Source organism: Sarcophilus harrisii, chromosome 4 (genome assembly GCF_902635505.1).
Source record: "Sarcophilus harrisii chromosome 4, mSarHar1.11, whole genome shotgun sequence".
Classification (NCBI taxonomy): Eukaryota; Metazoa; Chordata; class Mammalia; order Dasyuromorphia; family Dasyuridae; genus Sarcophilus; species Sarcophilus harrisii.
In genome coordinates, this window is record NC_045429.1 from 271,544,124 (window position 1) to 271,569,881 (window position 25,758).

Here is a 25,758-nt window from a genome sequence, read left to right on the forward strand (position 1 = left end):
ATTTCCAAATATATGCAAAGATAGTTTTCACCATTCACCTTTGCAAAACCTTGTGTTCCAGATTTTTCTCCCTCCACAAGACAGCAAGCAATCTGATCTAGGTTAAATATGTGCAGTCCTAATATCTACCTTTTTCTTTTGTCTCTGAAACAAATCCATCGGCCTCTAAGAAATATTCTAAATTTTTATACCTAGTAGTTTCAGAGAAGCAGATGGCATGAAATTTATAAAGAAAGGAAAATTCTTTGAGTTTCAAAATCTCTCAACTAAGGTTGTCTCTAGTGTTCCTTGGAATGCAAATGGAGCTAGAATTGTTTTTATCTTATCTTCTTTTCTCTTACAACTGAGCTCTTAAAATCATAGCTTTTCTGAAGAAGGGATCTTGGAAATTATCCCAATGTTGGGATAGACATATGTGTAAATGTATGTGTATATACACATATACATATATACACATATAATGTAAAATGTAGGTGCATGTATGGATGTGTGTATATATCATATGTGTGTATACGTATGTATATATAATCATATTTACATGTATAAACTCATATATGATCGTGTGTATGTGTGTGTGTATATTCCACATAATGACTTTCCCCATCACAGTTTCGTTATATCTTGGATCAGCATAAGAAATTAAATAGGAGTTTTGTGGAAGCTGCATATGATATGCAAAGGCTAGCAGACAACACAGAAAAAGGTTAGAAATTCAGAAATGCATAAAAATATGTACAGTATTATATAACATCAACTATTTTTTAATACTATAATAATTCAGACCTCTTCTCTGACACTAACAGAGGACCAGAACATTTTATTCAGATTTTCCAGATTGAGGGAGCACCAAGCCTTTATTTGGTGGTATGGGATGGAAGGAATAACTATATACCATTCTCATACCAAGTCCTTTTAGGGAAACATAATGACAAGCAAAAGGGCTTACACTGAGAACCGGAAGGGACCTTAGAGACCCTGTAGTTTAGTTCCTTCATTTATAAATGAAAGATATTAAAGCCCAGAGAAGCAAAGTAACGGTGGGGTTACTTAGCTGATAAGCATATGTAGTAGAATTTGAATCCAGTTTCTCTGCAAAAAGAGATACCAAAAATAGGAACCTCTAAACTTTTAATTTCAATTATATTCCTATTTCATACTGGGAAAGTGATCTTAGATTTCCTTGTGTTAGTATTTAAAATAAGTCTCTATAGGGAGATTATTTTCATCCTGGGCCTTAGGTACGATAAAGAAAGCCTTGAACTTGAGTTCCCCAGTGGATCTAACCTAGAGAAATGTCCACACTACCAAGTTGAGTCCTGGTGGTATGGGGGAACTACATGGCGGGTGAAATTAAAAAGACATCCAGAACTGTTCTTGAACTTATGATTCATATACTTGCCTGCATTATCAATTCCCCACGGCTTATAGAGTCCAGTCCAAATACCCTAGCATCTCAAATTTCTCCACAATCTGGCTCCAATTAATTTTTTCATATTGGGCTCCCACTATTTCTCTGCATGACCCTATGCGCCATTCATTCTCCTAATTATGCCCTTAATACTCTTGTTGCTTCCCTAACTTCATCCCAGGATGCTTTGGGGCCCCTTTTCTCCTTCCATCTACCTTCCCACATCCTCCCATCCTTCAAGATCCAGCTCAAATCCTATGTTTTTCATAAAGACCAATTAGTCTGGTCTAGTCTGTAGTAATTAACAAGATTATGGTCCTTGGAGATGGAAAGAATCTTAGTGATGATCTTGTCGAAAGCTTTCATTTGACTAGTAAGCCTTCATTTAACAAACATTTATAGAATGTTTCCTGTGTAAAGGCAGTGTGTTAGGCACTGGAGGGAGGGGAAATATAATGATGAAAAAGATAACTGGATTATAAACTAGAGAATTGGTACTATGTTTTTGTCTTTGTTTCCACTTGTACACAATACTTAATAAGTATTATAAAGATCCTTCATTGATAGAGATAGGATTTCAAGAAACTTGAGTAAAGAGGGAGCATGGTAATAAAGGATAAGACTTAGGATCAAATTCTACCTCAGCAATTTCCTTCATTTCTCTAGACTTTGATTTCCTCATCTATAAAATGAGAGAGCTGTATTGGACAACCTCCTACATCCTTTCTAGGGGAGGAATTAAGTAGTACAGTGGATAGACCTGGAGTCTGGACCTGGAGTCAGGAAGAGTTCAAATTTGGTCTCAGATACTTATTAGCTGTGTGACCCAGGGAAAGTCAATTCACCCTGTTTGCCTCAGTATCCCTATCCGTAAAATGAGCTGGAAGAAGAAATGACAAGCCACTCCAGTATCCTTGCCAAGAAAACTTCAAACTGGGTCACAAAGAGTCAAACACAACTGTAAAAATGACACAACAAGGTCTTTTCCAGCTTAGTCTTTGAGATGCTTAACCTTGACTTGAAAGGTGTAAGATCTCTCTCCTGGCTTTCTAGAGTATTCATTATTCCATTCCTTGAATTCTTAAATGGGCAAATTTGTTATTGTTTCCTAGGGGTTTCTTCTCCCCAAATAGCTCTTTGAGGGTAGGGATGATGCTTCTACTTCTTAGCATCGGTACCACTGTTCCCAATATAAATTTTTTGTATGTATCAGGTCCTAGATATATACAGCCTGCACCTTCCAATTTATAAAATGAGGGTAAAAGACTTGGCAAGAGTTAGAGTCAGTAGCTGGAGTTGGAACTAGAACCTAGGCATCCAGACAACTTCATCTAAGAATCTCCCTTCCTCCCCCTGCCTAGACTGATACCATGAACTTGATGGTAAAGTAGAAAGAACATTGGGTTGTGTCTATGAATTTGTCCCTTAATCTCTCCATTTAATTTCTTTTTTAAAAGTTTTTATTGATGTGTTTTGTTTTTTTTAAGCACCATCGTTCCCGATCATCCTCCACATTTCTTCCCAAAGAATCATCCTGTATAACAAATAGCACAAATAAGAAGAAGGGTGTAGTGGTGGTGAAAGTACTTCATTTATAGGAAAACAAACTATAGAATGACAAAAGGGGGAAAGTGGAGTAGGAAAATTTGAGCATAAATGAGCTGGTGAGAAACCCAGGGAGGGAGAAGATAGGATTAGGGAAGACTTCTTCTTAAAGTCAACATTAAAGGAAGAGAAGAATTCTGAAAAGGGAAAATGAGAGTGTGCTCCTGGGCATGGTGTGAGGGTAAATGTTTAACATCTGGCTTTCCCTACCAAAAAAAAAATTGTGTGCAAGACACACTTTTAAATTTAATCCAAACTGTTAACAATTACCCATCACTTTCTTAAGTCTAGACAATCAACAAAACAGTAAACCAAGCCATTATTTATAATATTTGCTGATTTCAGAGGTATAAATGTTCTTACTGAAAATTTAACAAATTTAACAAACACACTCACTCCAAGTATTGGTGAGCATACTATGAGGATTTCCCTAATTGGAAAATCCAGATTAACTAGAAGATTTAGGAAATAGGCTGTACTAAGCAGAAGAATTTTCTCCATAATTGGGGATTAAGCTATTTGTTTCTAACCTTGTTGAAATTTTTCCTACTGTGTATATGTGTGGGTTGCTTTTTTTAGTTCTGGTACTAACAAATGAAATTTTTCATTGGTGACCTTAAATCTCTCAGAGACACCTTTCTAAGACAATAAAGGGCGCTGGGATGGAGCTGTGACACCAAAATTGCAGATAATAGGGAGGTGATCATTAGCATCATTATAATATAGGCAGGGATACTAATACTTATGTGATAAATGTGTTGGGGATAAACACATTTGCATGAAAGTAAGGTTTGGATTTTAAGTAGGGCAGGGTCTGGGAGGCCAGCTAGGAGGAGAGGGATTTCAACTAATCAATTCCAGCTAGAAATTCAAGCACTTGAGAAAAAAAATCCCTTCTTGTTTTTCTCTCTTTGGGAGATAAGCTTTGGCTGGGATGCCCAGTTGGGTGTTTAGCTTTGCCCATAGAAGGGTATTTGCAGGCTCTTTAGCTTTGCCTGCACAAAGGCATTTGTAATCTTGAAAGGGAAGACCAGATAGAGTCTACTCCAGGAGGGACAGACAGGTTATAGGTTTTATTAGGCTATAAAATCCCTAAAAGTTGAATTGGAAGAGATCTAGGAAAAGTGGCCTGGACCAGAGCTTTTAGCAGCAGAATGTTCAGGGGTTTTCCCCAGGCAAGGGAGGTAGCTGACATTCGGAGAACAAGCTTCTTTCCTTGTAGTAGTCTTTCAGCCCACCAGCACTATGAACACAAGGCATAAATGCATTCCTCCCTGGCTGAGCCCCTCTCCTCCTTCCCTGCTGCACATCCCATCCTAAGCTTTACCTGAGGGTTAGAAAGTCAGAGATCATGGACTGTGCATCAGCCTGTCAGGGATGGACTTCCCTCCCAAAAGGGCAGGGGGTTCCAACACCAGCAACTGTATTTGGCCCAGGAACAGAGCTTGACTTTATAACTCCCTGTCTCATCTCTTAAACTAGGCCATCCATCAGGGAATGGAGGAGTATTATTGTGTGGTAAGAAATAACGAGGATGAGGAGTTCAGAGAAACAGTTTGTATGAACTGAAACAGAGCCAGGAGGACTGTGTACACAATGAATACAATGATGTGAATGAAAAGGTTGCTAAAAAGGAAGCTAGGCTCTGAGAAGCTGGACACACACCAGTGCAACATTCCTCCCTCTTCTTACCAGAGGGGCAAGATGTTGGGAGTTGTGTTCGGTGTGTCTGGTATTTTTGTTTAATTGCTTTCCTGGTTACAAGGGAAAGTTCAATATATAAATATAAAGTGATGGGGGTAGGAGTGTTAATGATACATCCAGAAGAATCTTACACCTGAATTTGCTTCTTCTGACACTCTATGACCCTGGGCAAGCTGTTTAACTTATTTTAGTCTCAAATATGTTACAATGGGAAATCAAGGACCAAAAAAAGGGCCCTGGGGATGGGGATGGGTAGGATGGTTCCAATTCTGGAATTCAAGGACCTCAATTCAAATCTTGCCTCTGCTACTTACTACCTTTGGTGAGATCACTTCTCTGAGTCTCAGCTAGAACTAGATGGTCTAAATTCTCTTCCTGTCCTTTATCCTACTATGTACAGCCAGTGTACTGCCTAGGCAGTGGGAAAAGAAATATGAAAGATAAATAATCCCTTCCCTGAAGGATTCAAATCCTGACTCTGTTTCCAGTAGACTTGGGATGGAAAGTGCCATCTGTATCTAGAGAGAATTATGGAGATTGAATGTATATCAAAGCACAATATTTTCACTTTTGCTGTTGTTTATTTTTTCCTTTCTTGTGATTTTTTTTCCCCTTTTTTATCTGATTTTAGTTGTGCAGCATAATGAACATAAAAATATGTTTAGAAGAATTGTTCATGTTTAACCTATATGTTGCTTTCTATGTTGGGGAGGGGGAAAATTTGGAACATAAGAATTTGTTTGTTTTTAACAAAACATATGCATGGGTAATCTTTCAACATTGATCCTTGCAAAGCCTCTGTTTCAAATTATCCTCTCCTTCCCCTAAACCCCTACCCTAGATGGCAAATAACATAAGGTTTTGCAAAGGTGAATTTTGAAAATTATCTTTGCTGCCCATCAGTTGGAGAATGGCTGAATAAGTTATGGGATATGAATGTTATGGAATATTATTGTTCTATAAGAAATGACCAACAGGATGATTTCAGAGAGGCCTGGAGAAGCTTACAGGAACTGATGATTGGAGCCATCCCACCTATTCCCATCCCCAGTGCCCCTTTTTTTGCCCTTGATTTCCCACTGTAACCAGACTAAAAAAGGTTAAACAGCTTGCCCAGGGTCATAGAATGTCAGATGAAGCAAATTCAGGTGTAAGATTCTCACAGGAACTGTGAGCAGAACCAGGCTCACAGAAACCGCAAAATTATACAATGATCAATTCTGATGAAAGTGGTTCTTTTCAACAATGAGATGATTCAGGCAGTTCCAATGGTCTTGTGATGAAGAGAACCATCTGCACCCAGAGAGAGGACTGTGGGAACTGAATGTAGATAGCAACATAGTATTTTCCCTCTTTTTTGTTATTTGCTTGCATTTTGTTTTCTTTCTCTTTTTTTTTTTTTTTTTTTTTTTTGCCTTTTTGATCTGATTTTTCTTGTGCAGCAAGATAATTGTGGAAATATGTGTAGAAGAATTGCACATGTTTAACATATATTGGATTGCTTGCCATCTAGGGGAGAAGGTGGGAGGAAAGAAGGGAGAAAATTTGGAACACAAGATTTTGAGGGGGTGAATGTTGAAAATTATGGACATGCTTTGAAAATAAAAAACTAATAAAATTTTTTCTTTAAAAAAAGCCTATCTTTGCAGTTATTTGGAAAAATAGAATACTATTGGGGGGAAAAAACCCGTCTCTGACTCACTATTTATATGAATATTGAAAAAAGGTGGTTGTGAATGTGAGCCAATACATGGAAAACCTTTTGTAAATAAAGGTGTAAGTTATATATTTTAGTTGTTATTATTAAAAACAAAAACCATCAATGAGACATTTAAAAAAAAATGCTTAAAGAAAAAAGCAACTGGGCCAATTCACCCAACCCTACTGAATGTGTCTATCCTCCTTCTCTCTTACCTCTCAAGCCTGTTATGTGAGACGAGATGATATTGTCTGAGTCAAATCGGGAGCTACTTTGGGACTCTTATTAGGCCGGGGAAGATTTGGAAACGTAGTGGGTTTATATCTAGTAGGGATGCCCAGAAGTCTTTGATCTTCCAGCTCATCACCTCCTTCTCCTTTATCTCCTGCAGATGGAATTTATTATGGAGACAATCAGTTTAATACTGTGAGTGAGTCAGGAACCGCCACCCTCAAGCCTCGGCCCAGAGTCCGCCCTCTGTTAACCTTCTTACCCCTGGTAAGTATGGACTTCCAGCCTGAGGGAGTGTGGGCTGGCAGAGGGAGGCACTGGGCCTGCCCTTGAGGCTGAGGGGGTGGGAGCCACGTGGCTGCTGTGATAGGTCCCTCCTCCCCTTGACTCCTGTGAGGTCATCTTTGTCCTTGGTGCCATTACCAGAGAGGATCCAGTCCATGTAGACAGCAGTCACTAACTGTAAGGAAATCAGCCCATCCAGCTCCTGGGCGAAGTCTACAAGCATTTGTTAAGGACCTGCTGTGTTCCAGGTACAGTAAAGTGAATAGAATACGAAGCCTGGAGTCAGGAAGGCTCATCTTGAGTTCAAATCTGAGATTTACTAGCTTGTAGGACCCTGGATAAGTCCCTTAATCCTGTTTGCTTTCATTCCTCATCTGTAAAATGAGCTGGAGAAGGAAATGGCAAACCATTTTAGTCTCTGCCAAAAAAAAACCTAAATGGGGTCATGGAGAATCAGACACTACTGAAAAATGACAAAAACAACAACAAAATTGGCCAGGCCCTAAGTCAAGGGCACAGTGAAAGACAAAAACAAAACAAAACAAAAATCCTGTGGTACTGAGACAATCAACAAGGGCTCAGGATGGATAGAGTTTGAGATGTACACGGAGGATGGGAATGGTGGGAACTTTGAGCACCATGATGGTAAACAGATGTTTTGTGAGCTTGGATTTACATAAAGTCAATCACTTCTAGAGTTTAGAAAGGCTTTCTTATATTATCTGTTCTTCTTTCACTTATGCACTTTCCCTTATTCCTTTACTGCCCCCCTCCCTTGGGGGGGAAATAAAAACACCAATCCTTTATGTCTATTTCAATTTACAATTCAAGTCCCACCTCTTCCCTCTTGAATTTTTCTCATGTGTATATATCTACATCTCTATATATCAACATCTAGATAGAGAGATCCTATATGTACTCAGAGTTCTTGGAGGTCGGGAATTGGAGCTAACTCCTGGGCACAGGCTGGGTTTTGATTAAATAAATATGTTTTGAATGATTGTCAATCATTAAACATTTAGTTGCCAGTCACTGTTTTAAGAGCTGGGGATTCAGCAAGGTAAAAGACAGCCCCTACCTTTAAGGAGCTCACAATCTAATGAGGGAGAAAACATGTCAAAAACAAGCTATGCACTAGAAATAATCCACAGAAGGATAATGCTAGAATTAAGAGGTATTGGGAAAGTTTTCCCATAAAAAGTGGGACTTTTAACTGAAGGAAGCACTACAGAGGGAAAGCAATCCAAGTATTGCTCAAGGCCAGAGAAATGGCTCAGGGCCAGATTAAAAACCTGAATTGTGAAAGTATTTTGATTTTTGCTTCCATGATGGTGATGGTCACTTTTCAGGTGGATCAGACTTTACAATATAAATTGACTACTAATATTGATCCCAAGAGACTTTGGGGGAGACAGCTGACTCCTGCCTTCCCAGCTCAACCATCCATTTGGGTCTAACCCAAGTCAGTTGTTATATGTAATTGATGGGTGAGTCACTCTTGGGAGGCTATAGACAGAGCATCCAGCAGAGAGTACTTCTTAACCTAGTTTGCAGGTTAGGTTTAGAGTCCTGAAGCGCTGACTCTTTACTGGGAAAAAAGTTTCTTTAAGGCTCTGCCCATTGCTGGGAAAAGACTGCATTCTGGTAAGGTGGATGGGGCATCAGGAGTAAATTGTACAGAAGAGTCATCCAACATTCTCCCCCCAAAATTTTTGTTTAAGTGACAAATCTGATCACTACACTGTATACCAAGGGCCCTTAAAAAGAGACACAGAAGGCAAGAAAGGAAAGGGAGAAAGGGATTGGTAGACACATGCTAAGTTCATTTTTTTTCTGGGTTTTTTTTTTTTTTTTTACCTCTCCCATGGTTTTTCCCCTTTGCTTTGATTTTTCTCTCCCAATATGATTCATAAAGCAAGTTAAAGTGTTAAAATAATAAATAAATAAAAATTTAAAAAAGAAAGAAGGTGTTGGAACACTGGCTTTGGAGGCAATTTAAGTTCAGCTCCTTCCTCTGGCAAAACCTATGTGATCTTGGGAAATTTACTTAACCTTTCTGCACAGTTTCTCCATCTGTAAAAGTGACAAGGTTGGACTAGATGGTCTCTAAAGTCCCTCTGCCTCTGGATCTTTGATCCTGTGTGAAATATAGGAAGAATATTCACTGTCAGCCCTAATCCCATAGTGATAAATCCCATATATGGTGAAGTATATGGGATGACTACCTATAAACCTTAGAGGAGTTTTGTTTGTTTTTTACTTTTCAATAGTATTTTATTTACATATAAAGAATGTTATCTTACAGCATTCATTTTTGTAAGATTTTGAGTTCCAAATTTTTTTCTCCCTTCCTTACTCTCTCCCTCTCCTCAATAGCAAGCAATCTGATATAGATTATATATGTACAATTATTTTAAACATATTTACATTTTAGCCATGTGGGGGGAAAAATTGGAACAAAAGAGGAAAAACTATTTAAAAAAAAAAAGCAAACAAACAAAAAGATGAAAATCATATGCTACAACGCACATTCAGTGTCCATAGTTCACTCTCCACATGCAGATGACATTTTTCTTTTTTTTTTTTTTTATTTAATAGCCTTTAATTTACAGGATATATACATGGGTAACTTTACAGCATTAACAATTGCCAAACCTCTTGTTCCCAATTTTTCACCTCTTACCCCCCCCCCACCCCCTCCCCTAAATCCTCCCCTAAATGGCAGGATGACCAGTAGATGTTAAATATATTAAAATATAACTTAGATACACAATAAGTATACATGACCAAAACATTATTTTGCTGTACAAAAAGAATCAGACTCTGAATTATTGTACAATTAGCTTGTGAAGGAAATCAAAGATGCAGGTGTGCATAAATATAGGGACTGGGAATTCAATGTAATGGTTTTTAGTCATCTCCCAGAGTTCTTTTTCTGGGTATAGCTAGTTCAGTTCATTACTGCTCCATTAGAAATGATTTGGTTAATCTCGTTGCTGAGGATGGCCTGATCCATCAGGACTGGTCATCATCTAGTATTGTTGTTGAAGTATATAATGATCTCCTGGTCCTGCTCATTTCACTTAGCATCAGTTCGTGTAAGTCTCTCCAGGCCTTGCAGATGACATTTTTCATTCCAAGGCTATTGGAACTGTTTTAGATCACTGTATTGTTGATAAAAGTTAAGTCTGTCATAAGTGATCATCACCCTATTGCCTGAAATCATCCTGCTCATCATTTCTTGTAGAACAATAATATTCCATGACATTCATGTCCTACAAATTATTTAGCTATTTCCCAACTGATGGGCATTCCCTCAATGTCCAATTTCTTGCTACCAAACAAAAGCTGCTCCAGATATTTTTGCACAGGTGGATTTAGGTTTTGTTTTTTAAGCAGCTTGTAAAGAGATATCTCTTTCTACCTCTTGTGACTCCCACTCAACTGTCTTTCCCTGTGCACAGATTCAGCCTCAGGACACTTATGTTCTCTGGGTTACAGAAGGTCCTCAGATTAAATTGAGGAGTTTGGGATAGATGAATTCTGCTGCTCCTATCAAATCCCTTCTTTTCATCACCCTACCCAGGCAGCAGTGTAGTGAGGAGAGCAGCTATACACACACACCTCTGTCAAGTCACATTAGTCTCTTCTTCCATTGCCTTGGGCTGGGGACGGGTAGAGTAATTGGATTGATGCCCAAGGCCGTGCCTACTTGGCTCACTTAGAAGTTGACACCAAGTTGGCAGTGCTAGTTGTGCAGTGTGGTTCTCACACTCACTAGAAACTCCTCAGGTCGTCTCTGGGATGGGGTGGGAGGGGAGAAGAAAAGGCTGTATCCAGGCCATAAAAGGAGGGAAAGGGGCAGAGTTACCACAAAGAATATTTGGGATGATTGGTATGTTAGGGCAGGTAGAAAGAGAAGTCTCTTTCACTGAGAAATGCCCCTTTTCCATCTCTGCAAACTTCCTCCAGTTATAGGGCAGCCCTCTTTCAGACAAAAGAAGGAGAAAGAGAAACAGAATGAGCTTTGGAGGAAGAATGAGCTTGGCAAGAAGAGGAGAGGAACTAGTCATCTTTCCTCCTCTCCCCTAAAGTTTTGGGTTTTTCCTTTTGAAATGAGGCAGGAGGAGAAAGAAGCATGATATCAAAAGTAGCCGTGGAAAACTTGTTCCTCAATCAGCCTTAGCCAAGGGACTGATAGGAGCTATGTTAAGTTAGAAGTATTTGAGTTGGTTCTGAGAAGGGCGGATAGGTGCAACAGTGGTTGTATCAAGTACCCAGCTTGGAGTCAGACTCATCTTTCTGAGTTCAAATCTAGCCTCAGACATCACTAGCTGGGTGACCCTGGGCAAGTCACTTCTCCTGTTTGCCTCAGTTTTCCCATCTACTCTACTACTCTCCCAAGCTACTCTATTATTTCTGCCAAGAAAACCCCCAATGGAGTCATGAATCAGAGAAAGATTTTGCCTAGATATGTACCAGCTATGTGATTCTGGGCAAGTTCCTTAATTCTGTTTGCCTCAGTTTCCTCATCTGTAAAATGAGCTGGAGAAGGAAATGGCAAATCACTCCAATATTTTTGCCAAGAAAACCCCCAGTGGAGTCAGAAGTCAGAGAAAGACCTGCCTCAGATACTTCTTACTATGTGACCCTGGAATGTCATATAACCCTGACTGCTTCAGTTTACTCATCTGTAAGATGAGCCAAAAAAGAAAATGGCAAAACACACTCTAGCATCTTTGTCAAGAAAATCCTAAATGGGGTCACAAAGAGCCAGACGTGACTGAAATGACTGAATAACAATAAAAATTGGCTCTGAGAACTCCTCTGTAAGTCATATCTGTATGACTTGGAGAAAGTCACTTCTCTCTGGGCTTCATTTTCCACATATGTAAAACAAGGCTCATCTGACTTCTAAAAACTCCTCAGAGCTAACTCTATGATCCTGTGAATTTCAGGGTAAGAAACCTAGAATTCACTGTCCTTTTTTTATATTCCAAGTTTTGATTTGCAGCTTCCTGGTAAAAATAGAAGAAATGTTACTAGGATTGAAACAACAAACTGGAGACGAGGGTGTACTTTCCTTTACCAAGGGCTTCCTCTTGACCTCTCCAGATCCAGACCAAACCATGCCCAAATGAGGTATAGGTAGGGAATTAAACATTTAATACCAATGTGATATAAGGAACTGGCCAGACTGGTCCTGGGTGCCTGGGGCAGCGAGAGCACTTCAGGAACCCCACCCTCTCTGAGTCAGGCTGGATTATAATTGGGAGGATGAGGGGATGTTCTGGGCTGTGCCCCAAAGGTGTCACTCTGATCACTCCATCCACCTTCTGGACCATTATCTCTGCTTAATGGCTCCTGCAATGGGGAGTCCAAAATTAGATGGGGCCCCACTGCACTCAGCTACTTGTTTTCTTAATAGATTGTTCATTCAGTCTTCTGTTTTTACATCACCTAGATTTTCCCCTGCATTCCCTTCCTTCCCCTTCCCCAGAGCTCTCTTTTATATCACATTTTTTTTAAAAGAAGGAAAAGGAAGAAGAGAAAAAAGAGGAAAAAATGAGCAAAACCTGTCAATCTATCAAAAAGATTTTGATATCATGTTCAATATTCTACCAACATCTTGATTTCCCCCCTTTCCCAACCCTGCCTTTTGCAGAAAAGGAAATGTCTTCTTAAATCTTTTCACTGGAACTAAGCTTATTTCATAACTATTTCCCCGGGCTCTGTTGAAGTTTGGGTAGAGGAAATGGGTGGCAATCTTGATTTGGGCTGGTTAATATAGTTGATATGATCTGAAGTGAAAGACAAGTGAGGGAATCCTAAGGTAAGGTATAGGCAATTGTTTTCTTGGATCCTGGTTCTACAAGAGAGAAATTATATCCAGGGTTGTACTGGTAAATGTTTAACAACCAGTACTTTGAAGGGGAGAAAAAAATAAGTATAATATACTTTTAAGTTTAATTTGTACATTAACATTTTCTCCATCATTTTCTTAAGTTTAGACAAGCAACAAAATAAATCAAGCGTTTATTTGTAGTATTTAAAAAAAAAAAAAAAGACAGAAAGAAGGGAGCCAAAATCCTCAAATGAAAAGAAAAATGAGGAAAGGGGGCAATTGGTAATTTAGAGGTGGGTTGAGCTAAAAGGGTAAATGTAAATCTCTTTTCAAAAAATTTAGCTAATTATAGCAGAGAGTGTAATCATGATTTCAGACAAAGCAACAAAAAATAGAATGAATCAAAAGAGAGAAAAAAGAAACTTCATTTTGCTTAAAGGCACCATAGATGGAATACTTAGTACTTAGGCACTGTGGCACAGCATGTAAATACTTAAAGGACTAGGTCATTGAATTACAGAATAAATTAAAATTAAAACTCTCAAAATGAGGGGCTTCAATATTACCCTTCTCAGAGCTAGACAAATCTAATCAAAATAATATAAATTTTAAAAGTTTAGGACCCTGTAGCATTAGAGAAAAGTCAGATATACTGGTCTATGAAGATTAATGAATAGGAACAGTTTACTTCTTTGTCACCTTTACAAAAATTTACTACAGAAAAATTATTATTACAAAAATACTATATCATTAAAAAAAAAGCACACAAATGTGCAGAAAAGCAAAACATCATGAATTGGCACCAAGATACTATTTGATGTAAAGGGCATCTGTCCTTCATTTGTTCTCCATAGGCTCTGAGATTTTTTTATTCTGCCCCTTTCCCCAGTTTGGTATCACCACTCCTATCTCTCAAAGTTATTGTGGGAATCAAATGAGATAATATTTTAAAGTAGTTAGTGTAGAAGTGGTACATAATAGACCTTTAATAAATGCTTCTTCCCTTCCCTTTGTCCTTGGGATAAACGTCTTCCTCAGGCCAAATGAACTATGTGAAGAAATAGGGATGGGAACTTTGCAAGACTCTCTCTTATGTTCCTCCAACCCCCAGGCTAGTGTAGACAAACTATACCTCTGGAGTCTGGATGGGTGGCACAGGGCAGGGTAGCTAAGGGTGTGGGATCTGGTGGAAAGAGCAAATGTGGTTGTGATGTCCAGCCAAGCCTCTACCTACCAACCAATCTCTGAGCTGAATGACCAGGGCTTGGCTGGGTAAGGAATTCTAAGAATGAAGATTTGTATGTGTACAACACCAACCCCTGGGTGTGGGGAGAGGGTATCCAAGAACAAAGAGCTCTGTGAAAGTGTCCAAAGGAACACATGGCCCAGGGGACCGAGGTGAACAAATCTGGCTCACTCAGAAGGCAGAGTTCCTGGCCAAGCCTTGTCTCTCTCTAAAGACAAACTTGTTTCTAATATCTCTGAGAAGGTAATCTAAGTTCAGCAGATTCCCAAAGAGGTCTAGGACCCTAAAATAAGTTAATGTGATTGAGTTAATATTTATTAAGCACTTTCTATGTATCAGGCACCTAATAGTACAAAGAAAGTTTTTAAAAAAGTAATAATAACCCCTGCTCAAAAGAAGTTCTCATTCTCATAAGGCAGACAGTATGGAAACAGCTATGTACATTTATACAAGATATATGAAGGATAAATTGTAGGTAATCTCCAAGAAAAAGGCATGAGCACCAAGGGAGTCCCCTGGAAAATTTTCTTACAGATGGTGGAATTTTTTCTGGAATTTGAAGGAATCCAGAAGAGCATTCTTAAGTACAAGGAACTGTCAATGAGAGGCACAGAGCAAAGAAATGGAATCAAATGCAAAGAATTACAAGTGAGATCACTAAAAAGTGCTCTTCATTTGGATTTGAAGAATTGGGGTTTGAATTCTGGTTCCAAAGTCTATAAGGAGTGGGAAATCATCAATTCTCATGGGTTCATTTATTTCTCTGCAATTATAATAGCGTTTTTGTAGTGTTTTAAGGTTTACATTAGTTAGTTAGTCATGTCTGATTCTTTGTGACCCTAAATGAGGTTTTCTTAGCAAGGATGCTAGAATGGTTTGCCTTTTCCTTCTCCAACTCATTTTACAGTTGAAGAAACTGATACAAATGGGGTTAAGTGTCTTGCCCAGGGTCACACAGCTTTTGAGTGTCTAAGGCTGGATTTGAGCTTAGAAATAAGATCTTCCTATTATGTGGCTCTCTTCTTTTTTATTTTATTTTATTTTATTTTTGGCTCTTTTCAACAATGAGATAATTGAGTTCAGTTCCAATAATCTTGTGATGAAGAGAACCATCTACACCCAGAGGACTATGGGAACTGAGTATGGATCACAACATGGCATTTTCACTCTTATTCTTGTTTGCTTGCCTTTTGTTTTCATTCTCATTTTTTCCTTTTTTCTGATTTTTTCTTATGCAGCATGATAATTGTATAAATGTGTACACATATTGAATTTAACATATTTTTTAAACATGTTTAACATATATTGCATTACTTGCTATCTAGGGGAGGGAAATTTGGAATACAAGGTTTTGCAAGGATCATTGTTGAAAAATTATCTATGTATATTTTTTTTTGTTGTTTTGCTGAAGCAGTTGGTGTTAAGTGACTTGCCCAGGGTCAGACAGCTATGAAGTGTTAAGTGTCTGAGATCACATTTGAACTCAGGTCCTCCGGACTTCAGGGCCGGTGCTATGTAACTGCCCCTATGTATATATTCTCCATTACATTTCTCTTCATCCAATCAGTTGACAAAAATAATATGTTTCTATTTTACAATATCTCTTTATTTTATACATTTATATGCATATATATGATACATAAAATTTTCCCTGAATTATGTTTAAAAATTTTTTTAACATTTGGGTTTTCAAGTTTTGAGTTCCAAAATTTATTCTTTCCTCCTTCCCCCAAGATAGGAGGCAATTCAGTCACACAGCTGCCACAATCATCTTCCTAAAGCAGACTTCTGGCTCAACTATTGCTTTCAGGATAAAAAGCAAACTTCTCAATGTAACATTTAAAGCTAATTTTTTTGTCAAGACTAGGCTGCCTTTCTAGGACTGCTGTATGATGGCCCAGTGGATAGTGTCAGCCAATTTATTATTTTTTTTATTAATTAATTTATTTTTAATACACATTGCTTTATGGATCATGTTGGGAGAGAAAAAAATCACTTCAAAAAGGAAAAACCATGGGAGAGGGGAAAAAAAAAAAAACAGGAAAAAAAGTGAACATAATATGTTGAATGTAAACATTCAATCTCCGTGGATTTTTTTCTAGATACAAATAACCTTTTCTGCCTAAAGTCTATTGGGATTTCTTTGGATTACGGAATCACTGAGAAGAACCAAGCCTTTCATAGTTGATTATCACACATTCCTGCTGTTATCATGTACAATATATTCCTGATTCTGCTTGTTTTGCTTAGGATCAATTCATATAAATCTTTCCAGGCCTTTCTAAAGCCAGCTTGTTCATCATTATTTATAGAACAATAATATTCTATTACCTTCATATACCACAGCTTTTTAGCTATTCCCTAACTGATGAGTATCTATTTCTAACTGATGGGTATCTATTCATTTTCCAATTCTTTTTACCACAAAAAGCCAATTTTTAAGCTAAGATCTTCAACAGATCTCAGTTTGACTGGCTCCACACCCATTCAATGATAAAGAATGTCCTCTTTCACCTAATCTCCAAAAAAATCTAAATAAATAAATGAATCTGGAAGAGAAAAGTTTCTGGCCAAAGCTGAAATGATTGCCATTTACATTCAATCTGAGTCAATCAACAATGACCTAATGGGGCTTGGTTTAGGATTTATTGTAGACTTTAGCTTAAGAAGGCCAAAGTCTTCCATTTTATTTATAAGGGAAAATGAGGCAGCTGACCTTGCATAGACCCTCCCTCACTTAAATCCAATTCATTTGCTTGTCAAGGTATCACCTCTCTGATGTCTGGAAGGATGAACAAGTGTCAGCCCCAGAATCAGAAGGACCTGAGTTCAAATCTCCTTCCTCTTAGAATCAATAGCTTCCTTTAAAGCTCAACCCAGTTAAAACTTTACTCTAAACCTTTCCTAACCTCCCATTTAGAGTTCTCTACTACCTAAATTATCTTGTTTTGTCTATATATATGATGAATATATCTCGTGGAATGTGAGCTCGTTGGGGGCAGAAGATATTTTTAATGTTGTCTCCATATCTCCAGTACCTAGTAGATTATGTTGCACATAGCCTAGGCTTAATAAATACTTGTTGAATTGAAATATGAAGAGAGAAGAGGAAAAGGTGTGTTTAGCTGGGAAATTAGGGTGGAAGAAAACGTGAGATTAGGGTCTGGATTTTGGCTCTGATCTGGAATTTCAAGGGAGAAAAAATGAGTCTCCTCACTGAAGTCATTTAGAAAAATAAGGAGTGTCTCTAGAGGGAAAATAGGGAGATTCCTGATGGATTCATCCTACCACTGTCACTCTCTTCAGGAGGCTGAGTCAAAGGGCAAAATATCTGGGGGCTCCAGATATTACTGTCCCCTCCCCCTCGGCTAAAAGTAGACCTTTTTTTTGCCATGCTCCAGGGCAAATAACTTCATTGCTTTCTATCCAACTTGTAGCCTATTATTTTGAGAGGGGATTTCAAGGGTTAGGATAGGCTGGATTATATGTATAGGGTTGTGTGACTCCCCTCATGAAGAATAGATTGCAGCCTCTTGGGCCAATCATAATTCACTGATTACTGTTAAAAGGGCCATGACATCTGGGAAGTGATGTGCAAGATCCTCAGTCTCACTCTCTCCTCCAGAGCCAGTGGGTCCAGTGGCTAGATCAGGACAACTGGATGCCCTAACCCATGGTGTGGTCCAGTGGAATAAACACCAGAGCTAGAACCTGATCGGTATTTCTGACTCTGTTTTGTCTTTGGCAAATGACCTCCAATATTTACTTTCTTTGTGACCTTGAGGAAAAATCATCTAATCTTCCTGGAAGGAAATGTCAGACCAAAGGTACTCCGTGATACCTTTGTGAAGAAAAGCCCAAATGGGATCACAAGTAATCAGCCCTGAAACCCTAATGACAACTACCACTTCTGACTCCAGAGCAAGTGTTCTTTCCACTGCACCATACTCTCTCCTGCAAACTGCAGGAATACTGATGTCAACAACTGGACCAATAGTTTGCTGGAGCTAGAGTAGTTCTATCTGAGAGGGATATCAGATGAAAATCAGGGCCTGACTGGACAGGCCACAGGTGGAGCAAGGACCTGTAGAGGGCTGGGGGAGGGAGAAAGCTGCACTAGCTGCCCACACCTGCAATCTCTGTCTGGGAGCCCAACCTCCCAGATTGTCCAGACCCTGATTTGGACTTCAAATGAGAAACATGCAAATTGTGCACCTGTTTCAGTATTAGATTACTAAAATTTGGAGCAGGAAGGCATCTTAGAATTAACCTACTTCACCTTCATTTTGCAGAAAATAGAGAAAAAATAAAATGTCCACACATACAGTTTATTGGTATGAGTCGGGAGACCTGGCTTCAAATTCTAGCTCAAATTTCATTATCTTTGATTACCCTTCAAATCTGTTGATTTAGGTAGCCTAAATAGGGAGGGCTGTGATGCTATCTTTCTCAAATAAGAGGCAACAGCATAAATATGGGGGGTGGGTGGAATAGGTAAAGTCCCAATTCTTAGAGTCCGAGGATCTGAGTTCGAATCTGTACTCTGTTACTACTTGTTTGGACCTGGATAAGTTATTTTACCCTACTGGCTTCAGTTTCCTTATCCATAAAATAAGAAGGTTTCACTAAATGAACTCTTAAGTTTCTCCTAGATCCCTATCTATGACTTTTAAACTATTGGGTTGGGTGTAGCCAGAACTAGACCGCAGGTATGAGGAAAGGATGTAAATCCTATATAAAGGCTATAAAACCTGCTCACCTCCAACAGGTTTTGTCTAGGCACTCCTGTGTGTCCAGCACATGAGACTTTTAATGCACCAAGTCTGGAACTCATAAAAAAAGGGCAGTAGAAGGAATTGGTCCCCATCACTAAGCCATTGCAGCTTTCTCCTGACCCAGGGGACAAGGAAATTACTTCTCTTCCTGTCCCAGAGAAGATAGCTCCTTTAAGCAGCTTGGAATATCTCAGTTCTCCCAGTGTTCCTGTAACTGAGTTATGTCCTCCAGCTCCCAGGTGCCGGCTGACAGCTCTCCTGGAGAACTTCAGGGTGACTCACATGCAAAGTTGTCACTTTGGACCAGAGAGGAAAGGAGTCCTCCGATGGAAGAGCCAAAAGAGACCTTAGAGACCATCCAGTCCAACTGGCTCTTTCACAGAAGGGGAAACCGAGGCTTAGAGAGAGAAAGTGATTAAGTCCTTATAGCACACAGTTTTAGTTCAAATCCAGGGCATGGTTATTAATAATAGGGCTTCTTCCAAAGAACTGCAAAAGGAGTGACTGTCCATCATTTGGGAAATGGCTGAACAAGCTGTGGTACATGAAGGCAATGGAATATTATTGTTCTATAAAAAATGATGGATAAGCTGATTATAGAAAAGCCTAGAGAGATTTACATGAACTGATGGTGAGCGAAACGAGCAGAACCAGGAATACATTGTACACAGCAATAGCAAGAGTGTGCAATGATCAACTATGAAAGACTTGGTTTTTCTTAGTAATTCAGGGATCCAAAGCAATCCCAATAGACTTTGGACAGAAAATGGCATCTGCATCCAGAAAAGATCTAAAGAGACTGAATGTAAATTTACATTTGTTCTACAAATCTACAAATTTGCTGTTATGTTCACTTCTTTTTTCTTTTTCTTTTTTTTATATCTCATGGTTTTTCCCTTTTGCTCTTGATTTTTCTCTCACAATTCATAAAATAATGTGTATTAAAAATAAATAAACTAAAACAACAACAATAATAATAGGGCTACTTCCTGAGAGGCAGTAGTGGTATAATGGGGAAAGTGTGGAGGGGGAAAAGGAACAAGCATTTATTAAGTGCCTACTATGTGCTAGGCACTGTGTTGAGTGCTTTACACATATTATTTGATCCTCACAAAAAGCCTAGGAGTTAAGCACTATTATTATACTCCTTTTACATTTGAAGAAACTGAGGCAGATAGAAGTTAAAAGATGTGCTCAGAATCACACTGCTAGTAAGAAAGTTGGATCTTTCCAGCTCTGGACCCAATACTGTGTCACTTAGGTGCCTAATGGTGGTCATTGGGCCTGGATTCAAATCCCATTTCTCATATTTACCAGCTGTGTGATCTTAAGCAAGTTTAAATTTACCTTTTCACTATCTCTCCCATGTAACTACATGTGTGACCTTGGAGGGGTCACTTTCTGTAATTCTGTTTCCTGCATGCAAAGCACTTTACAAATATTTTCCACATTTGATCCTCACAAAAACCCTGGGAGTTTGGGTGCTATTATTATCCTAATACTTTACAGTTGAGAAAACTAAGGCAAAGATTGATTGACTTGCTCAGGGTGCCCTAGCTAGTAAATATCTGAGACTGAATTAGAAATTGTCTTAACTCTGGCTCCACTGCTCTATCCTCTGCCTCAGCTGGCTGCTAGCTAATTGCCTAAGTGGTAGGATTTGAACCCTAGTCTTTTGACTTTTAGAGGAAGCTAGGTGGTTCAGTGTATAGAGCTTTGGGGATCTATTTGGGTAGATCAAGACTTTTGATTTCAAATCTAAAGTTCTTTCTACTAGCCTTCCTGAATAGAGCAGGGAAAGGGAAGGGTTTGTATTCTGGGGAATAAAAAATTTCTGGAGGCTCCTGCAGAAAATCCAAAGTTCTAAGATGAGTCTCTTTCCCCCATCTCGACTCTCTAAGTTAACAAAGAAAGGGGTGGGGCAGGAGATGCTTAGGGGTTCGGACAAACACAGAAATATGCTGAGACACAAAGGAGTAGTAGGGCATGCTTGAAGGACCATTAGTCTATTACTTTGGCTTTAAAGATAGTAGAGCTGCAAAAGATTTTGGAGAACGTGTCTCCCTCCAGTTGACCTATAAGGAAATGAGATTATCCAAATTTATGCAATTAGTGAGAGCCAGAACTCTAACCCAGATCCCCCAATTCCTGGTTCTGTGTCCTTTGGGGGTCCCCTGAGAGGCCCTGGGGAGAACCAGTAATTCCCCCTCCCCCTCCCAGAATTTGGTTTCCAATTCTTTTTTTTTTTTTTTTTTGATGTTTTATTGCCTTTTCTCTTAACAGCACCTGTTTCAGAATTCCCCTCTCTTATGGCAAAACAAACAAGCAAAAACAAACAGTAGAATAATTGCCTCTATCTGTTGATTTTAGAATCCTGATGGGAGATGAAAAGGTTAGAAAAGTGAAGATTTCCATTCTTATTCAAAGAATGCTACCTAACCAGGACTTGATTCACCTCTCTTTACTTGCTTTTTCTTCAGCAATGGGGACAATTAAGGAAAGGAGAATAGGGATTTTGATGGCTCAGTGGATAGAGCACCAGGCCAGGATTTAGGAAGTACTGAGTTCAAATCCAGTCTCAGATGCCTAAGAGTTTTGTGATCTGGGGAAAGTCATTTAACTACTACCTGTTCCAGTTTCCTCAATTATAAAATGGAGATAATTGCACCTATTTCCCAGGTAGAATCATTGTTAGGATTAAATGATAAATTTGTAATGTGCTTAGTACAGTGTCTGGCACATAGTAGTTGTTAATAAATACTTCTCTGCTGGGGGAAGGGAGAGATGGAGGAGGGAGAATTTACTAAATCTAGTATTGAATAGTAGACCTGGAAGGTCCTCCAAGGGGAAATTTCTAGTAACATGACATTAAGTTTTGTGTCTGATCCATTTCTGTGCAATGCTTTTACTAATATATTGAATAAAAATAATTAACATATCTACATATATGTGCATATGAATATATCTACACATATATATCTACATGTAAAAAAAATAAGCGCTTTTCAACTTATATGTTTCTTCTGCCTAAAAGGAGATGATACTTGCACTGCTTACTGCTTAGAAGAAAGCACTTTATAGACCATAAAGTATTATAGAAATGTGAGCTATTATTGAATAAATTGAATATCATTTATTAAGCATTTTTAGGTGCTATGACATTGGAGATACAAAGATAATCTCTGCTCTCAAGGTGATCACATTCTATTGGGGTACCCATTTAAGAGGGTACATGTAGCTGTCAATCGGATGGAAAGATGGAGCTGGGGCGGTAGAATTCAGCAGGACGACTACAGACTACTGGATCTGAATGTGAAGATCCAACTCCAGTCCCTCAATTCTCTATCCTGTTAAAGGGCAGCTAATTTACCTTCCTGGTTGGGTTTTTCTTGAGCTGATATTTAAATGAATTTATATTACCATTGTCTGAGCAAATGAGCATTGACAGTTGGGTCCAGGAGAATATACTGGGTGAGAAAGGCAAGCTAGGAATTTTAAAGCATTCCACAGATCATCAAGAGAATGAGTAATTGAGTTGACTGTTTGCATAAAGACCTAATGAGTGGAGGACAGGGAATGGGTGGTGTCTCGGATGATGAGTGGGTGGTGAGCCAATTTAGACCTGATCTAGGAAGTCTTCTGTGAGGAGGTGAGAGGCTGACTTGGAGCCTCACCCAAACTCTTAAGGTTCAAAGGGATGTCCTACCCTTTCTGCTATGTGACTGGAACACCCTAAAAGCATTTACTTCTCTAACAGAATAAAGCGTGAAGGGTGTGTCCCATGCATCCTCATGGTGTCTTTAAAAGGATATTAAGAGGGTTTTTTAAAGGCATCTGGTCTATCCAGACCAACACTGCAAACTGGGTCTAAGAATGGGTTTGCATTAGTTGTGATTTTTGAATATAATGGAGTCAGGGGCTGTGTGAAACTGGGGGTCATGGAGACCTTCCTTATAGAATTGCATACAAACCATCCAAAGTGACTCTGAGGTCTGGTGGAAATAACAGGGGAAGACCTGGGTTCAAATGTTGCATTTCCTCCTCACTAGATAATCTGTAAGATCCCTTAAATTCTAAAATTCCATTCATTTATTTATTCATTCATTCCACAAATGGCTTGTGGAATACATGTGATGTATTCAATTCTGCCCCGAGCTCTCAGATACTATGACCCAGTTTAAGGCCAGCCCTCTGCAGCCTCAACTCAGGAAGATTTCTTGAATTGGCAATCCCTAGAGCCTGGAGGCCTACAGCCTATTTGCAGAAACCAGCTGCAAGCCACTCTGCCCCCTTAGTCCTCCAGGCAGGAAGGCCCAAAGGTAAACCCCATAGCCAATTGGGAGGATGCTGAGGGAATGACACATGAGTGGCTGGGGTAAGGAGGCTGAGAAAGCTCATTCAGGCTCAACTCAGGAAGATTTCTTGAATTGGCAATCCCTAGAGCTGATTAGCCCTCAGGGTCTCACTTTCCTCTATGGATCCAATGAAAATTTTGGATTAGATCAGCTCTTAAAACTTTCCAACTCTGTCTCTCAACACTTACTAAGTTATTTTCTCTTTAACACCTAATTTCAACTTAATAAGCATTTATGAACTACCTACCATTTTATCCTACAAAAAACAATGATAAAGTAGTCCCTACCCTCAAAGTGCCTGTATTAGGGGTATTGGGGATGGGGTGGAGGAACTGAAATATTAGATAAGGGAATGCAAAAATCAATTCTGTCAAACATTTATTAAGCACCTACTATGTGCTAGACACTATTCTAGGCACTGAGATCATACAAAGAAGCAAAAGACAGCCCTGCCCACAAGAAGCTCACAATCAAAAGTGAAAATTAAAAGAAATTTGGGGAAAGTGGTACTAACAACTGAAGGAATTAGTAGAGAGTTTACTATCCAAGAGACCAAGATGGACAGGTGAAACTGAAAATAATTAAATGTGACATGTTATAGTACAGACTAAAAGTGCAGGAGCAATGTCAGAGATCACAGAAATCACTGTGTCTGAGAGAGGAAGACTTTTCAGATGTGAAAATTGAACTGATCTTTGAAGGAAGGATAGGATTTGCAGAGCTAGATTGTTGCTGTTTGTCCCTTGTTCTCCAAGAGTTCCAGTGACATTGGGAAGGTGATGTCATGACTTGTAAGTGAACTGGATTTAATTGAAGCAGGATTGTACAAAGTCACCATCCAGACATCCATCACCATACATCCAAGGCCATCTCTAGACATCTTGCCACAGTGAGAAGAGAAACTGGTAGTTTTCCCAGATAATGGGTAAACCCAGGGAGTCAAGTGCTTTGGCAGATAAGGAAGAGAGGAAGGACCATCTGTAACAGATGGTCCATAAGGTGGGTCAGGACCAGTTGTAGAGGACCTCAAATGCTGATCTCAGCAGTTTAAATTTTATCCAGTACACAATGGGGAGGCACCTAGGTAGCACAGTGGATATAGAAATGGCACTGAGTTCAAATTTGACTTCAGATACTTATTAGCTGTGTGACCCTAGACAAGTCATTTAACTCTATTTGCCTCAAAAACAAAACAAACACAAAAAAAAACAATGGAGAACCATTTTTAGCTTGTGAGCCAAAGGAGTGACTTTGAGTAATTTTTTTTAAAAAAATATGAATTTATACATTTCCTTACTTACCATTCTTGGATTTCTTCCAGAATGCCCAGGAAAACCATGGACTGGCTGTTCCAACCCCATCTGTCCCAGAGGATTTTGTGGACAAAGAAGTGACAAATAAAGGTACCTGGGCTCCCCTTGCCTTTGGCTCTAGGGACTCTAAGACTCTGGTTATTGCCTCCAAACATTTAAAGAGCTTAAGTTGGTCAAGGTACAATAAAAACTATATTTTGAGATCCCAGGTTTATCTTATCATCATTGCTGGATCTGGGCTGAAAAAGGGTTATGGCAGTGGATAAGGGGAGAGAATAAAGGACTGGACAAGAATTCTTATTTGGCAGGAAGAGGGTGTTCAGGAATAGGTCTGGGAGGGTCTTGGGAGAAAGCATTTTTAGAAAAAAATCCCCTCTTCCTTCCATACCAGAATGGTTAAGGGTTCTGAGAATATAGAAGTCAAACATCAAAGATAGAAAAGATGCTATCTCCTAACCCAGGAACAGGTAAAAGCTGCTACCTACTGACAAGAAGACTTATTCTCTCTATGGGCAGCTGGATGGTAAACTGGATAGAATACTGGGCTTAGAATCAGGAAGACATATTTCTGAGTTCAAATCTGGCCCCCGATACCAGTTGTATCATCCTAGATGAGTCATTTAACTCTTGTTTGCCTGTTTCCTCATCTGTCAAATGAACTAGAGAAGGAAATGGCAAACCACTCCAGTATCTTGGCCAAGAAAACCCCAAATGGGATCCTGAAGAGTGAAACATGAAAAAATGACACAATAAAAGTCCTCCCCGTAGCTTCCTTCAGGTGGAAGGGGGTGAGAAAATTCTGTCTTCCAACATATCTCTTGAGATGAAATAAATACTGGGGGGGGGGGGGGGGGGAAATGTCATGGAGGTAGGATTTTCTTAGTCCTAAAAATAACCATGGCAATTATCAAAAGCTTAGAAATTTAAATTCTTTTTTAAAAAAATTTATTTTTAATACACATTGCTTTGTTAATCATGTTGGGAGAGAAAAATTAGAGCAAAAGGGAAAAACTATGAGAGAAATAAAAAGTGAACAAACATGTGCTGATTTATATTCAGTCTCCATAGTTCTTTTTCTGGATGCAGATGGCATTTTCTGTCCAAAGTTTATTGAGATAGCCTTGGATTACTGAACCACTGAGAAGAACCAAGTATTTCATAATTGATCATCACACATTTTTGTTGTTCAAGTTCATTCCTGATGTGAAACCAGAAAACCAGTCCTGGGAAGGAAGGGGAGAAGCTAGACTTGGAGGCCTTTAGAAAGCAGGAAGCTGGTCAAGAAAGAAAGG

The 25,758-nt window shown here is 39.0% G+C and overlaps 1 protein-coding gene across 2 annotated transcripts in view; it reads left to right on the forward strand.

Moving 5' to 3' along the window:
• C4H6orf132 (chromosome 4 C6orf132 homolog) overlaps positions 1–25,758 on the forward strand; it is a 53,723-nt gene that overhangs the window by 14,185 nt on the left and 13,780 nt on the right. Inside the window, exons 2-3 of one of the 2 annotated variants that reach the window (XM_031964857.1) lie at positions 6,808–6,914; positions 24,475–24,556. In XM_031964857.1, coding sequence (XP_031820717.1) covers positions 6,808–6,914; positions 24,475–24,556 — 189 coding nt within the window. The remainder of the gene's footprint in view (positions 1–6,807; positions 6,915–24,474; positions 24,557–25,758) is intronic. The other variant, XM_031964858.1, reaches the window with a different exon arrangement.